Source organism: Cydia splendana, chromosome 20 (genome assembly GCF_910591565.1).
Source record: "Cydia splendana chromosome 20, ilCydSple1.2, whole genome shotgun sequence".
In the NCBI taxonomy this organism is placed as follows: domain Eukaryota; kingdom Metazoa; phylum Arthropoda; class Insecta; order Lepidoptera; family Tortricidae; genus Cydia; species Cydia splendana.
Genome location: NC_085979.1, coordinates 110,553 through 125,009, shown reverse-complemented (window position 1 = coordinate 125,009; position 14,457 = coordinate 110,553). Strand labels below are relative to the sequence as shown.

Here is a 14,457-nt window from a genome sequence, read left to right as displayed (position 1 = left end):
GTATACCGGGTGTGGCCTGTAACACGAGCAAATAATTAAAACATAGATTGTACTCCTCAAACCGTGACACTTTTGTTCAACAACTTTTAAAAATTATGAAGTATTTAGTTAGACCCTATTTTTCATACAAAATAAATATTATCTTCAATGGACGCCATCGCCGCGCCATATCATTGTGATTGACGTTGCTTGTCACGCCTTAAACATAACAAAATTCGCAATACAATTGCGTCTTAGAATAAACTTTAAGGTGTATTAAAAATCAAACCACAAGTTATTTTTAAAAGTAGCTGACAGGTGTTGGTGTTGGCAACAAATGTTGGTCAGTATGAGTAGTACAGCCTAAAGTTTAATTTTTTGCTCATGTTACAGGCCACACCCGGTAAATGGCGCACACACCTTTGGCCTATGCTCGGCTAGATGGCGTTGACGACCGTTTCCTATTTAACAATTTTATCAGTGAAAGAACATGGGTCGAAATGATATAAAAATAATTAAAATCATTTATCAATACTACTACTTACATATAAGCATATACATTTTTTTGATAGTTATATACATTTTCATTTTGAGTTTTAATCGTGTGAGATCTATCGAGATGGCAGTTAATTTACTTGCAACTGTCAAAGGTTTGCATAGATGGCGCCATCATAGCTTGCCCCTTTCTCTATTTGAGTTATATGAGATTTGGCTTAAAGGGCAGATATCCAGGGCATAAAATTCTATTAAAAAAACAAGAATTTGACACAATTCTAGGGATTGACAGGGCAAGCTATGCTGCCGCCGTCTGCTAAACACTTGGACCGGCCAACCCCATTAACCAGCGCCATGTTGTCTACAACTCGTCGGCCATGTTGTCGAACTGGTATTCTGCGTCGAGGTCCTTGGTGCGCGCGACGGCCGCGTAGTAGCGCGCCGAGCGCCGCGCCGTGCGCGTGCGCTGCGGCGACGAGAAGTCCACGTGGTGCAGCCCGAAGTGCAGCCTGACACAATGAGACACTTAAGAGGACATTTTAGGTCGTCGGGGGTCACGGGGTCGGCTCCTTAAGAGCCCATCAACGTGCACACTAGCGCCACTGCTAAATAATTGTGATTATTCAAATTTAACGAAAGATATTTAAAAAAGGGGGCCGCTTAGTACACTGTAGGTATTTGGTATGTAAGTATCTTTTGAATACATCAAACTAGTTTTTATATGGCTGGATTCGTCAATCTATATATGCGCCCAAAGTTAAAACGGCCGTTTTTGTTTTGAGTTCACGTTGATGGGCTTTTAATCTAGTGCGATAAGGACAACTGCAGCTTAGGTTTTTAAAAATCTTGCGCAAAATCCTCGGAAATCGAGGTTTAGTTATCGACATTTTCCTCCTCCAAAACTGAACTAATCGTAACGAAATTGGGGAACGAAATGAGAATAGTAGTTTGTGGTACAAGGGATCAAAATGATATATTTCCGTCAAGGGCGTACATTGAATCCTGAATGAAGCGATGGATTCTACAATAGAATCCCGAACGTAGTGAGGGATTCTAAAGTAGAATCGTGAGCGTAATGAGGGATTCAAGTGTTAACGCCCAAGACGAAATAATTTTGATACCGTGTGACACATACTGCTTATCACATCAACTATGAGGAAAATAAAAAATCGTAGTGTTGACACAATCTGATGCTTAAACAGATTATTTAAGCTAAAAAAATAATGTGCAAGAAAATTTTGAAATAGTGTGCTAGAACAGAAAAGTGTTACTTTTATCCCTCCTAGCAGGGAAGAAAACAGCCACTTTGATCCCTCTTAGCAGGGAAGAACAAGCCCTTTTTCGAATAGGTGATGTGAAAAGATATTATCTGTGTCTGACCGTTTTGATTTTTGCGTTTATTGTTGCCGATTTTGTACGCTAGGCGTCTGTTTGCTGCGCATTTATTTGGCCGTTTTTAGCGCTATTTGAAGTAACCTTAGTTCTTGTTCTTATAAAAACAAGAATATCAATAAAAGCAAAATGTACCGACACAGGTACTATTGAACTTATGTAAAATACTCGTCTAGGGCCAAAATGCAGAGAGGATAATGTCGTGAACGTTTGTATGGAAAGATGACCACTTTAAAATTACACCTCACAACAAAAGGATATCAAAATAATGTAATTTTGTTCATTTTGTTCGGCTGCGGAGTTTCTCTACGTGATCGAATCAGAAATGAGGAGATCCGTAGACGAACTAAAGTCACCGACATAGCCCACCGGATTAGCAAGCTGAAGTGGCAATGAGCAGGCCACATTGCACGCAGAGATGGCCGATGGGGTCGAAAAGTGCTCGAGTGGAGACCACGGACTAGCAAGCGCAGCGTAGGACGTCCACCCACAAGATGGACAGACGATCTTGTTAAGGTCGCCGGAAGACGCTGGATGCGGGTCGCTTCCAACCGGCACGTATGGAGGTCCAAGGGGGAGGCCTATGTTCAGCAGTGGACGTCTTATGGCTGAGATGATGATGATGATGATGTTCGGCTGCCGCCGTCGCAAGTGGCTCAATGTCGTGGCCGAGCCGTGAAGTACTCACTGGTATCCGTGCACCCACTCGAAGTTGTCCAGGAGCGACCAGACGGTGTATCTCATCACGTTCACCCCGTCTTCCTCCATGGCCAGGAGCACCTGCATAAGTTACAAAATTATAACTCCGGACACAGAATAAATAATAGAACCGTTTTTCCCCCGAAGGGTAAAAAACGGATATTTAGGTTCCTGCCGAAGCTTGAACCACATTATGAGATAACACCCTTGTAACTCAGCCCTAATCAAGCGAATTCATCAACTAGTAGCGCCATCTATCGCGCTACCCAAGTACTAATGTCGCCCGGTTGCCAGCGCTCGGCTGCTTTCTCTTCAGTACCACATAAGCCGGCAAGGCCCTTAGGTGTGGTTCAAGCTTCGGCAGGAACCTAAATATCCGTTTTTTACCCTTCGGGGGAAAAACGGTTCTATTTAGGTGTCCATGCCTTCGCTTGAACCACATTATGAGACGTGTTTAAACCTCTGCCGGCGCTGGCCCGGGCGTACTGTGACTGATAATATTTAAATTTATGCAAAAATCACATGATAAGAATATGGGCTTGAAATTTATTCCGTATTGATATACTAAAGGATTGTTTACGTCAAACCTTACTAGATTTTCCTTATTTGTAATTACCGATAGATGAGACAATTGTTAGCATGGACTGGCAACATAAGTTATCCATTGTGACTATAAAACTTTTTATATAAAACAAAACTGTGTGACTATTAGTTGAAAGACTGTCCCTAATATCATAATTAAAGACATAAGTAGGTACTTGTAGGTCGTACAAATTTAAGTGTAACCACTATCTGAAGTAGTAGCTCTGATGCGTGTAACGTGAACCTCATCGAGTGAGTTTTACATTTAACCCGTCCAAACTACCTGATGCTTTCCTTACAATAGCCACTAGGTGATAAAAAGGTTTTGTTGTATGATGTAATGATATTACTACTACTTATCTACTGCTTAACACAAATATAGCACTGCCGGCCCATCCACTGTTTAAAATTTTGTAACTAATTGGAAAAGCTTGGGTCCTCTCTGATTTATTGTATTTTCCAACAATTTAATGTAAATTGGTAAGTTGCATCATAGACCAGATGTAATGTAATATGACTTTTAATGTGGACAAATAACCAAATGTTTGTATATGTACCCACTAGAATACGATATTAACATTATTTAGATATTAATACATAGTTATTGACTACTAGGTATACCAGGTTTATTTGTTAATGGGCTATCATTACATAAGGACAACATATTCCGTAAATGTGTTAGAAATTATAAACATGATGTTCTTATTTCTTATTTGTGGAAGTAATTGAGATTTATTTCGAATCAAGTACTCCTCTGCCTGAAAGTAGCGTCAAAAAGTGAAGAAGAAAATACAACACTTCATGATTTAATGTATGCGTTACTAGTAACAACTCTCAACAACCTAGCAGTAGTTTCAACTGAGGCGATAATACATTCTTCCTTACTGATTAGTTTTAGGTGAGGGTTGCTTTAAAAACTACCATATTAATAGTAAGCCATGAAAAGATATTAATTCTTATATGAAATGGTAGGCTCCTACTTATTTTAAGTGTCATTTATGCTGCTAAATTTACTACTCCCCACAGATAACTGAAAACTTGCCAATTAGGCTGGTGCCGGGTCAACCAATCTTTAAATGATGTGCTTGTCAGTCATGCAAGCGAATAAACGAATGAATAGAATCACTGACACGCAGGTGACAACCGTATGGAGGCGATGATTATGAATTTAAAGTGATGCTGACAACTCTAGTTGTTGTGGATGGCATCTCACCATGATGTTGTGCGTAGACTGAAGATCCGTCTACCAGGTAGGATATTTTAGAAGATTTTTTAATCTTTGAATAATTCCAATGCCTTCACCTATAATTTTTAGGCTAATTATAATAAAGGCTTGTAATTGTAGGTTGTTTAATGTTCACTCTTTCTGGTGGCAAGCTGATTCCCAAACTGAAGATTATATGGTTCGCGCGCTGGTAATGGATTGTGCTTTATTGTTAGACTTAGCACGATTTGTGAGTTTTTAATGCTTTCGTATACATACGATCTTCTAATAAGAGTGTAAAAACCTCTTGACTGACGATGAAAGACTCTTTGAGTAAGAGTAGGGGAGGTGGACCTATCCACTTTAAATTGTAGTGCAACCTTTTCAAACCAATTGCGAAACTTTCTTAACACCCAGACAAATTAAAACATTATTATTATTTATATATGGTCCGAACCAGTAAGTTCTTGGCATTATACCATTGCAGTGGCATAAACCATGATGTCATGATGTCATCTAATCTCAAGTGCTGCCAGCACCGGCGCGCGCGGGCGATGCTGTGGCACAATTCCTGTCAAACCTTAACACGTGTAGACGCGTTCATTACCAAATATTAATTTGATTACTTAATTTGTACTTTGAAGCCCCAATCCGCATTAGGCCAGCGTGGGGGCTATAGCCCAAGCCCTCTCGCGAGTGAGAAGAGGCCTGTGCCCAGTAGTGGGACGTATATAGGCTGAATTATTATTATTATTAATTTGTAGGTACTTTTGATTAGAAATTTAGCAATACAAGGACGTTGTATGTTGTTTATTGGCTTTCGTGCAATTAAGTTGTGTATCATTTGATTATCTTGAGGGAACCCTAGGGTTAATTAGGCATCATGATGCCCACAAATAAACAATTATTTGATGATCTAGGCCTTTCTGCGACATATTATATTTATGTCACTACCTTGACGTAATCATAGTATAAATAATAGTATGTACTATTACGACAGATTTTGACCACAAGGTGGTGCAAGCGCGAGCAGGCGTCCATTCTATAGCGGTGCGCGGCAACTACTAGTGCTAGACACCAAAATTGGTGTGGGCCGCATGTACTTGTAGCGACGCGACGAAATCGCGGAGTGAGCTACGCCTGACGTAACGTTGATATATGTCTACTGACATCTCATATATACTGTATTTAATGATATAAGCATATTATCATGAATATATAAATCCCACCAAAAACATTCTGTAAAAAACTAGCCAAGTCTCGATGGAGCTGCTTGTTTATCTCTAAAAAGTAATGAAATCTAGACAAAGTCGTGCCAAGTCTAAGGTTCCTTACTGCGATTTCTTTATTATTATAGTTAATGTTGTGTGACTTGGCCGTTGAAGGGTACACAAGGGTACAAAACCAGGTGCTCCGTGACACCATTGCACCAATCTGTCGCCAGAACCGCTACCCATTGACGATGGAAAATTGCCACTTGGAAAACGAATTCAATAACCAGTTAATACAGCCTACAGCTTGATAAAGCTGCGTATTTCAATAATACTTATGTATAGGCGAGCCTGAAACACTTATTTTTGAAGCGTCAAATCGACCATCGATCTAACATAAAATAGACGTACAGACGGACTTCTATCAATGATTAGAAGTCCGTCTGTACTGGAAATAATTTTTTATACTGTATGTTTGGTGTCATGGAGCACCTGGTTTTGTACCCTTGTGTACCCTTCAACGGCCAAGTCACACAACATTAACTATAATAATAAAGAAATCGCAGTAAGGAACCTTAGACTTGGCACGACTTTGTCTAGATTTCATTACTTTTTAGAGATAAACAAGCAGCTCCATCGAGACTTGGCTAGTTTTTTACAGAATGTTTTTGGTGGGATTTCACTTCTTTTTGTAGAAACGTGGGCATATTGATTTATTTTATTAGATTTTCTTATTTGACACATTTTTTTTCTTTTTAGGAGTAGTTTTTTTAATACCATATCTCTAAAGGCTCCGTCACACATGAGCGTTTTTAAAGCGCGGCGTGAGCGGGGCACGATGCGAGCGTGACGCGAGCGCGTGGCGCTCGCGATCTGCGCTTGGACGCAGCGGCCCGCCGTCGCGCTGTGCGCGCGACCCGCTTTGATCACGCCCGCGCAGTCACACAGAACACAGCGCGTGTTGCGAGCGGTCACTCGATTACTGAACGTTGGACGTTGGAAAGCATGATCATGGACGTTGAATAGTTTCACGAGCGTTTTGTAGCCTGCAGCAGTATATTGCGACAATACTGCCGACTGCATTACTGCAGCAAATGTCAAATACGATGATGCTGACCGAATTTTTGATATTTACCTCAGTAATTCAGTCGGCAGTAGTGCATGCTGCAATCCTGCTGCAGTATAGCTGCCGACTGCATTACTGCCAAAAATGTCAAAGTTGATGTATTTTTAACCGCCTTAAAATAAAGGTTCTCAGTTTGACACCATAAAGGTATGGTATGGTATGGTAAAGGTTCTCAGGTTCCCGTATGTATGTTTGTTCGCGATTATCTCGCGTTTGGCTGAACCGATTTTGATGCGGTTTTACAGAAAAGTGTTTGTTACATTCTGGTAAAGGTTTTAGTAGTGAATAGAATCAGGCGTTACTTTGCGGAAATCCATACTAATTAAAACCAAAATATTACTTTGCTAATCCGCGAAAAGATAACGTGCTAGTCAATCAGTGCTAACCCGTTATACTTACTTGCGTATTTTTACATGCAATTAATATTCCCACCCTCCCACCGCAAAAATAAATACGCAAATAAATATAACAAACCACCACCAAAAGAATAAACCTCGACACGTGTTTCGCCTCTCTACGAGGCATCCTCAGGAGTTGTTGACGGTCTGACACCCGGCAACGGAATGACCTGTCTAGAATGGTCGGCCATATTTATACCTTGACCACTCCCCCTACCGTGCAAGTGTGAGTGAGATGGAAAAATTCGTAATAACGGCGATGACGCAACATTCAATTGTTCGTTAAGAATCATGCCCCTATTGTTGTACCTAATTATTTCCAGTTGTTCCAGAACACCCAAACGCAATCCCTTTTCGCAAACATGTAAAATATCAAAAGAATGATTCTCAGATAAAGTGTGACCTGTATCTAATAAGTGCTTTGCAAAATTGGACTTCTCTGGATGGTTATGTCTATATGACGCAACATGCTCTTTATACCTAGTAGTGAAACTACGGCCCGTTTGCCCCACATACACTTTATTGCAATCGTCACAGGTAAGCTTATAAACTCCAGACTTTTTCCCATTCTCGATCTTATCTTTGCCATTGCAAAGCTTCGAGTGCAAAGTATTATTTGTCTTAAAGGCCACAGGAATGTCGTTAGACTTCAAAATTTTGTAAATTGCATCAGACAACTTGCCAACATAAGTTATGCTCGCTTTATATTTCTTAATCGGTCAAATAATACTTTGCACTCGAAGCTTGGGTGGGAATATTAATTGCATGTAAAAATACGCAAGTAAGTATAACGGGTTAGCACTGATTGACTAGCACGTTATCTTTTCGCGGATTAGCAAAGTAATATTTTGGTTTTAATTAAGGTTTTAGTATACATAGATCTGAGCTGATGCTGAACCCTGGTTGTACCTAGTGGAACTCAGGTTTGGTGCAACATAAGCCCACGCTATTTTGGTCATCCGTCACATCTTGATGAGCACTTGGGAAAGCAGTACCTTAGACAGAGCTGATGCTGAATCCTGGCAGTACCTAGTGGAACTCAGGTTTGGTACAACATAAGCCCACGCTATTTTCGTCATCCGTCACATCTTGATGAGCACTTGGGAGAGCAGTACCCAAGATAGAGCTGATGCTGAACCCTGGCTGTACCTAGTGGAACTAAGGTTTGGTGCAACATAGGCACACTTTGTTTTGGTTAACCGACTTGTCGTGGTGTGCCTGTTGCAGAGTTCCACTAGGCGGTCATCAAGATGTAACGGATGACCAAAATAGCGTGGGGCTATGTTGCACCAAACCTAAGTTCCACTAGGTACAGCCAGGGTTCAGCATCAGCTCTATTTCAGGTACTGCTCCCCCAAGTGCTCATTAAGATGTGATGGATGACCAAACTAGCGTTGGCCTATGTTACACCAAACCTAAGTTCCAGTAGGTACAGCCAGGGTTCAGCATTAGCTCTATCTTGGGTACTGCTCTCCCAAGTGCTCATCAAGATGTGACGGATGACCAAAATAGCGTTGGGCTATGTTGCACCAAACCTGAGTTCCACTAGGTACAGCTAGCGTTCAGCATCAGCTCTATTTCAGGTACTGCTCTCCCAAGTGCTCATCAAGATGTGACGGATGACCAAAATAGCGTGGGCCTATGTTGCACCAAACCTGAGTTCCAGTAGGTACAGCCAGGGTTCAGCATCAGCTCTATCTTGGGTACTGCTCTCCCAAGTGCTCATCAAGATGTGACGGATGACCAAAATAGCGTGGGCGTATGTTGCACCAAACCTGAGTTCCACTAGGTACAGCCAGGGTTCAGCATCAGCTCTATCTTGGGTACTACTCTCCCAAAGGCTCATCAAGGCGTGTCGGATGACCAAAACAGTGTGTGCATATGTTGCACCAAGCCTGAGTTCCACTAGGTACAGCCAGGGTTCAGCATCAGCTCCATCTTGGGTACTACTTTCCCAAAGGCTCATCAAGGCGTGTCGGATGACCAAAACAGTGTACGTACATATGTTGCACCAAGCAAAACGCCTATGTCTGACGGAGCCTTAATACAGCTGAAACCAGCTGAGGGTTCTTCATCAGATACTTCAGACCTTCGATTTTTGACATCAAATGAAGCGGCCCACCACTTTGAATATTTTTTGTAAAGGCGGTATGTCGATCTCCAATAGTTTGGTTGGGCTCTTGTGTTTTCTAATCAGGGTCACCAGGTACTCCAGATCTTCGATTATCCTAGTTTTTATAGTTTTCCCTTTATGTAGCCATTAAACTCTAACTCTGTACCAAATTTCAGCTCTCTGAGTTTATGGGAAGTACTAGTTCTATTCTGATGATCATAAGTGAGTGAGTGTGTGTCATAAATGCGAAACTTTGCTTTCGCTTAACTTCGGAACTAAATGACCTACAGACTTGAAATTTTGGATTTTAAGTATGTGATTATAGCTTACTGGCTGACGAAAATTTCTGCGTTCTGGTCTTATCCAGAGGTTCTCAAATAGGGACCTGAAAATGCGGCGAAATGGTTCCAGTAAAGGATGGTACGGCAGTGTTTGCTCCGCGCTCGACTTGGCGGGGGCACTGCCGTGCCCCCCGATATATGAATTGTAGTTGTCTTCACAACTAATGCTGTAATTCGATTAGCGGCGCATCTGCCCTATAACCAAGACACGATGATTTTGTAGGGTACTACACCTGGAATTGATTGCATTGAAGATGACGTTTCCAATTACATGCTCTACGAGACCTGTTACAACAGTATGCTGTAAACCCTGGACTACAACCTTTCAGCTAAGCTTATAATACTTAGATCTGGCAATGACTGCAGAACTAGTGTTGATGTTCAGAGTAAATTGCAGGGTCTATTTAACCGGCGAACATATTTGTAGTCATATTTCGCTTAGATCGTGCATTTTGCCTGAACCACCGTATGTTGTTATTCTTCTATAAAATCACGCGAGTACTTCCTTATCTGCAAAGGGAACCTCTCATCTGGAAATCGAAAGAAGGATATTTCTGATCCGTGTTCTTTCAGAATCCGGTATCTGCTATCGGTGACTGCCTGCAAATATTTTCTACATATTACGCATGTGTGTACGTTTACGTACGTTATACGTTTTTCTGTACGTTGGCTTGCCCCGCAGTCCACATGGTTTCCAAAGTTTCTGAAGTGACTTCATTTTAATTTGTCTATTTGGAAAAATTAAACAATCATCGTTTAGATTTAAAGCCGTGGACCGTGGCTGTTGGTTCGACAGCTTAGTTCCCTTAGTCGGCTTCATCTCTAATTCAATTCGCGATTTTTCGAAACAGAATCAGTAACACCACTCTAACTACCGAAAAATCTTTTCATAAATTCTTTATTTATTTACATAACTTGAAGGAGCGCTTCATCTTCTACATAGGCATAACATTTACCACTAAAGAAACCGATGTTTCACCTATTGAACAATCATGGGTAACTATGCGGATTGCCATACTAAATTAATATTTTACTAGTTGGTCCTTTTAGACATATACCGCCTGTTTCCGATAGTTATATTACCAGTAAGAGTTCATTCATTTCCTTTGAAATTTAACTATGTAACGTTTATGGTCAACGTCTTTGCTTTCCTAAGAAAATAATAACTATTCAAACGAATAAAAAAATTAAGTGGATTTCTCGTGGCATTAAAGTGTGTAGCAAAAAACAGAGAGCTTTACTGTGGCAATACAGATATTCACCCTCTGAAAATAATAAAATACGCTTAAAAAACTACACGCGCCAATATCGAAAAATTATTAGGTTAACTCAAAAAGCTCAAAATAATTACAAAATAAATGCGTCTAATAATAAAGCAAGGACTACATGGCAAATCATAAACAACAGTAAAATTAATTTACCAAAAGAAAGCATTACAAAAATTAAGCAAGACAGTAAAATTGTAACAGATCCTTCAGAAATAGCTAATGCACTCAATGATTACTTTATACACAGGCCTAACAGCTCTACACAAAATGAACAAGCACAAACAAACATAGATTTAAACCCTCAATCCATGTTTATGACTCCAACATCAGCACAGGAAGTTAGATTAATCATACGATCATTAAAAAACACAAAGAGCGTTGGTTATGACAACATTAATACAAACGTCATAAAATGTGTTAGTGATATACTTGACAAACATTTAAGTTACATTATTAACTTATCAATTAGTGCTGGCATTTATCCGAATAGTCTAAAAAAGACCGTTATTAAACCATTATATAAAAAAGGCGATAAAGAAAATCCACAAAATTATAGACCAATAGCCCTTATCCCGATATTTGCAAAAATATTTGAAAAAATAATATATCAAAAATTATATGACTTCTTTGATAAATTCAACATTCTATGCAAGGAACAGAAAGGTTTCAGAAAGAATATCACTATAAACATGGCAATATATGACCTATTAAAAATTGTAATAGAAAATGTAGATAAGCGAACACCTGTTTGTGCTGTGTTTACTGACATGACCAAAGCGTTCGATTATGTTGATCACAAGTTATTGCTCTACAAATTAAATAGATATGGAATAAGAAGTAATGTCTTAGATCTCATAGAATCTTATCTCAAAAATCGCCCTCAATATACGGAAATATCTAGAATATGTAAAAATAGTAACTTCGAAAAAATATATGTTTCTGAAGAATTAAATATGCAATATGGCGTCCCTCAAGGCAGCGTACTTGGCCCACTCCTTTTCTTAGTGTACATAAATGACTTCCCGAGTAAAGTTCATCATCCAATGATCATGTTTGCTGATGATAGTACCTCAATTGTAAGTTTTAACGAGAATGTTAACTATGAACAAGATATAAATTCAGTTTTAAATGAAATGATAAGATGGCTCAATAACAATAATTTAATTATTAATTTAAACAAAACCAATATCATGCACTTTCACCAACGAAAAACGGTTCTTAATATAAATATTAAATATGATAATAATACAATAGAGAGAGTAGCTATAACAAAATTTTTAGGGCTTATGATTGATGATCAACTCACATGGAAAAACCATATAGAATATATATGTAAAAAAATAAACAAATCAGCATTTGCACTACAAAAACTTGCAAAAGTAGTCGATAATAATGCACTAATAACTGCATATCATGGCCTTGTAGCCTCTATATTACGATATGGTGTTATTTTTTGGGGGAACTCAGTCAATAGAGAAGCTGTTTTCAAAGCCCAAAAAAGATGCGTACGGGCCATTTGTGGAATCAATATGAGGGATAGCTGTGTTCCATTCTTTAGATCTTTTAAAATCCTAACGTTTCCAGCACTATACATATATGAACTAGCAAATTTTATAAAAAACAATTCACACCTATTCAAATTGATATCTCAACAACGCAAGCTTCCTCTACGTGTACAATATCTTAACAACATCTGCAATAATCAACACAACACAGCTTTCTTAGGTAAGAGTATACTAGGTATGGCTCCAAAAATTTTCAATAAAATCCCAAACTATATAAAGTGCCTGAAACCTGACCAGTTTAAAATACAACTAAAAACATACTTAATTAACAAATGCTATTACTCAGTAAGTGAATTTCTTGCAGACACCTGAAACAATTATAACTTGTCTATTTTAGTAAACACCCTGTATAATAGTAGTTTTAAGTTATTTAGTTTTTGATTGTAATTGTGTGATTTCAGAAATTTTATTATTTTATTTGGAAGTTAAACAATATAATATTCTATTCTCAATGTTTATTGCCGTAATATTACTAATAGACATAGCTATTGTTTAAATGTATAAATTTATGGTAAACATACTCGTAATGAGTCACCATTATTTTTAAGTTTAATATTTGTACGCCAATAGGCAAAACACAGAGCTCTATTTATTATTTTATATATAAGACCTTAACTGTACCTGTGTTCCACAAATAAATTTTTACTTACTTACTTAACGTTTTGTGATGCATGATTGTTATACCAACGGCAGGTCGATAACACAACCGGCTGCTTAGATAATCTTCCGAAGTGGAGCTTGTTACTTACAGCATTTGAACCTAATTTCACAAGTTTCTACCTGACTGATGTGAATGGAGCACTAATTACATTATAAATGCCTTTGTCAGTTCGGTCTATTGGACGGAATGCGATGGAAGGTACTTGCTGTTTTCTACGTGTTTCTCTTAGTTCAGTGTTCTCTGTTTCACAGCTACATAGTAGACGATTTAAAGTAAGTAAAAGATTTCTCTTTTGTAACAGGCCGCAATTTTTTAGCTAATGGTCAATATTTAGAGAGTATACAGGAGATGCTGTAACACTTCCCACCTCTCTCCTCAACTAACCCTACTTTACCCCTACTTAGCTAAACCTAGACCTACCTAAAATACTAAAAATTCCAATTAGAAAATCTAAAATCCTAAAAACCCTTTAAAATAACGCAATCCGTAATTACCTTTACTAGTTATTATAAAATAATGTAAATAACCTAAATAAATTCTAATTAAATAAGTTAATATCTTGAATTGGATCAGTAGATTGGCCAAATGATCGTTTAGTGTTTATGTAGGACCCTTCGTCGTAACCGTTAATAGTAACCGAAATCCTTTTCGCATAATAGGAAAGAGTTATGAATTATACGCCTATAAATCCTAATATTGTTAAATAATTATTAAACCGTGAATTATGTCAGAGTAATAAGAAATATCATTGCAGGTTATAGTAATGTTTGACTTAATCAGATTAAGTCTATAATAAGATGTAATCAATAAGATGATAGTAAGTATGTCAAAATCAAATAAGTCTGTAGAATGTCATAGTCAAATTGTGAGTAAAGTATGTCATAGTCAAATAAGTCTGTAGAATGTCATAGTCAAATTGTCAGTAAAGTATGTCATAGTCAAATTGTCAGTAAAGTATGTCAAAGTAAGTAAAGTCTGTCAAATGTAATAGTCAGTTGTTCAAAGTACAAATACTAATAAATGTCACAATATTTTGTTTTTGGGGTATAGATATCGCCCCGCCTCCGCGACACCCGTGATCATCATCCAGTTGCAGGTCAGAATCCCCGCCCCAGTTCTGAAGGAACTATATTGTGGTCCAGAAGGGACATCTTTTAATAATGACAGGCCTATTCCATCATTCGACCATGTCATTATTTTGTGACATTTTTCGTCAACAATGAGAGGACATTCAAAGGGACAATTTAACATAACAAAATACTGGTAGTAGAGCAGCTGTATTTGATCCACTCAAATTCTCCAGAATATTGTAATTTTGTAGTATACGTATTTTCATATTCAATGAAATGATATTATCCAAACTTTAATTGTAGTCATTTTGAATCACACTTTCGGACCAAAATAATCTACGATCGTGCATCTG

At 38.4% G+C, this 14,457-nt stretch overlaps 2 protein-coding genes across 2 annotated transcripts in view; both read right to left on the bottom strand.

The window, feature by feature from the left end:
- The window catches only part of LOC134800724 (trafficking protein particle complex subunit 12), a 165,062-nt gene extending 153,379 nt beyond the window's left edge, over nt 1-11,683 (bottom strand). Inside the window, exon 1 of the mRNA XM_063773246.1 lies at nt 11,670-11,683. The gene's annotated coding sequence lies outside the window, so the exon portion shown is untranslated. The remainder of the gene's footprint in view (nt 1-11,669) is intronic.
- LOC134800657 (lactase/phlorizin hydrolase-like) overlaps nt 325-14,457 on the bottom strand; it is a 39,557-nt gene continuing 25,424 nt past the window's right edge. The window contains exons 23-24 of the mRNA XM_063773139.1: nt 2,555-2,646; nt 325-983 (exon numbers count right to left, since the gene is read on the bottom strand). Of these exons, the coding sequence (XP_063629209.1) occupies nt 836-983; nt 2,555-2,646 (240 nt within the window). The 3' untranslated portion in view covers nt 325-835. The remainder of the gene's footprint in view (nt 984-2,554; nt 2,647-14,457) is intronic.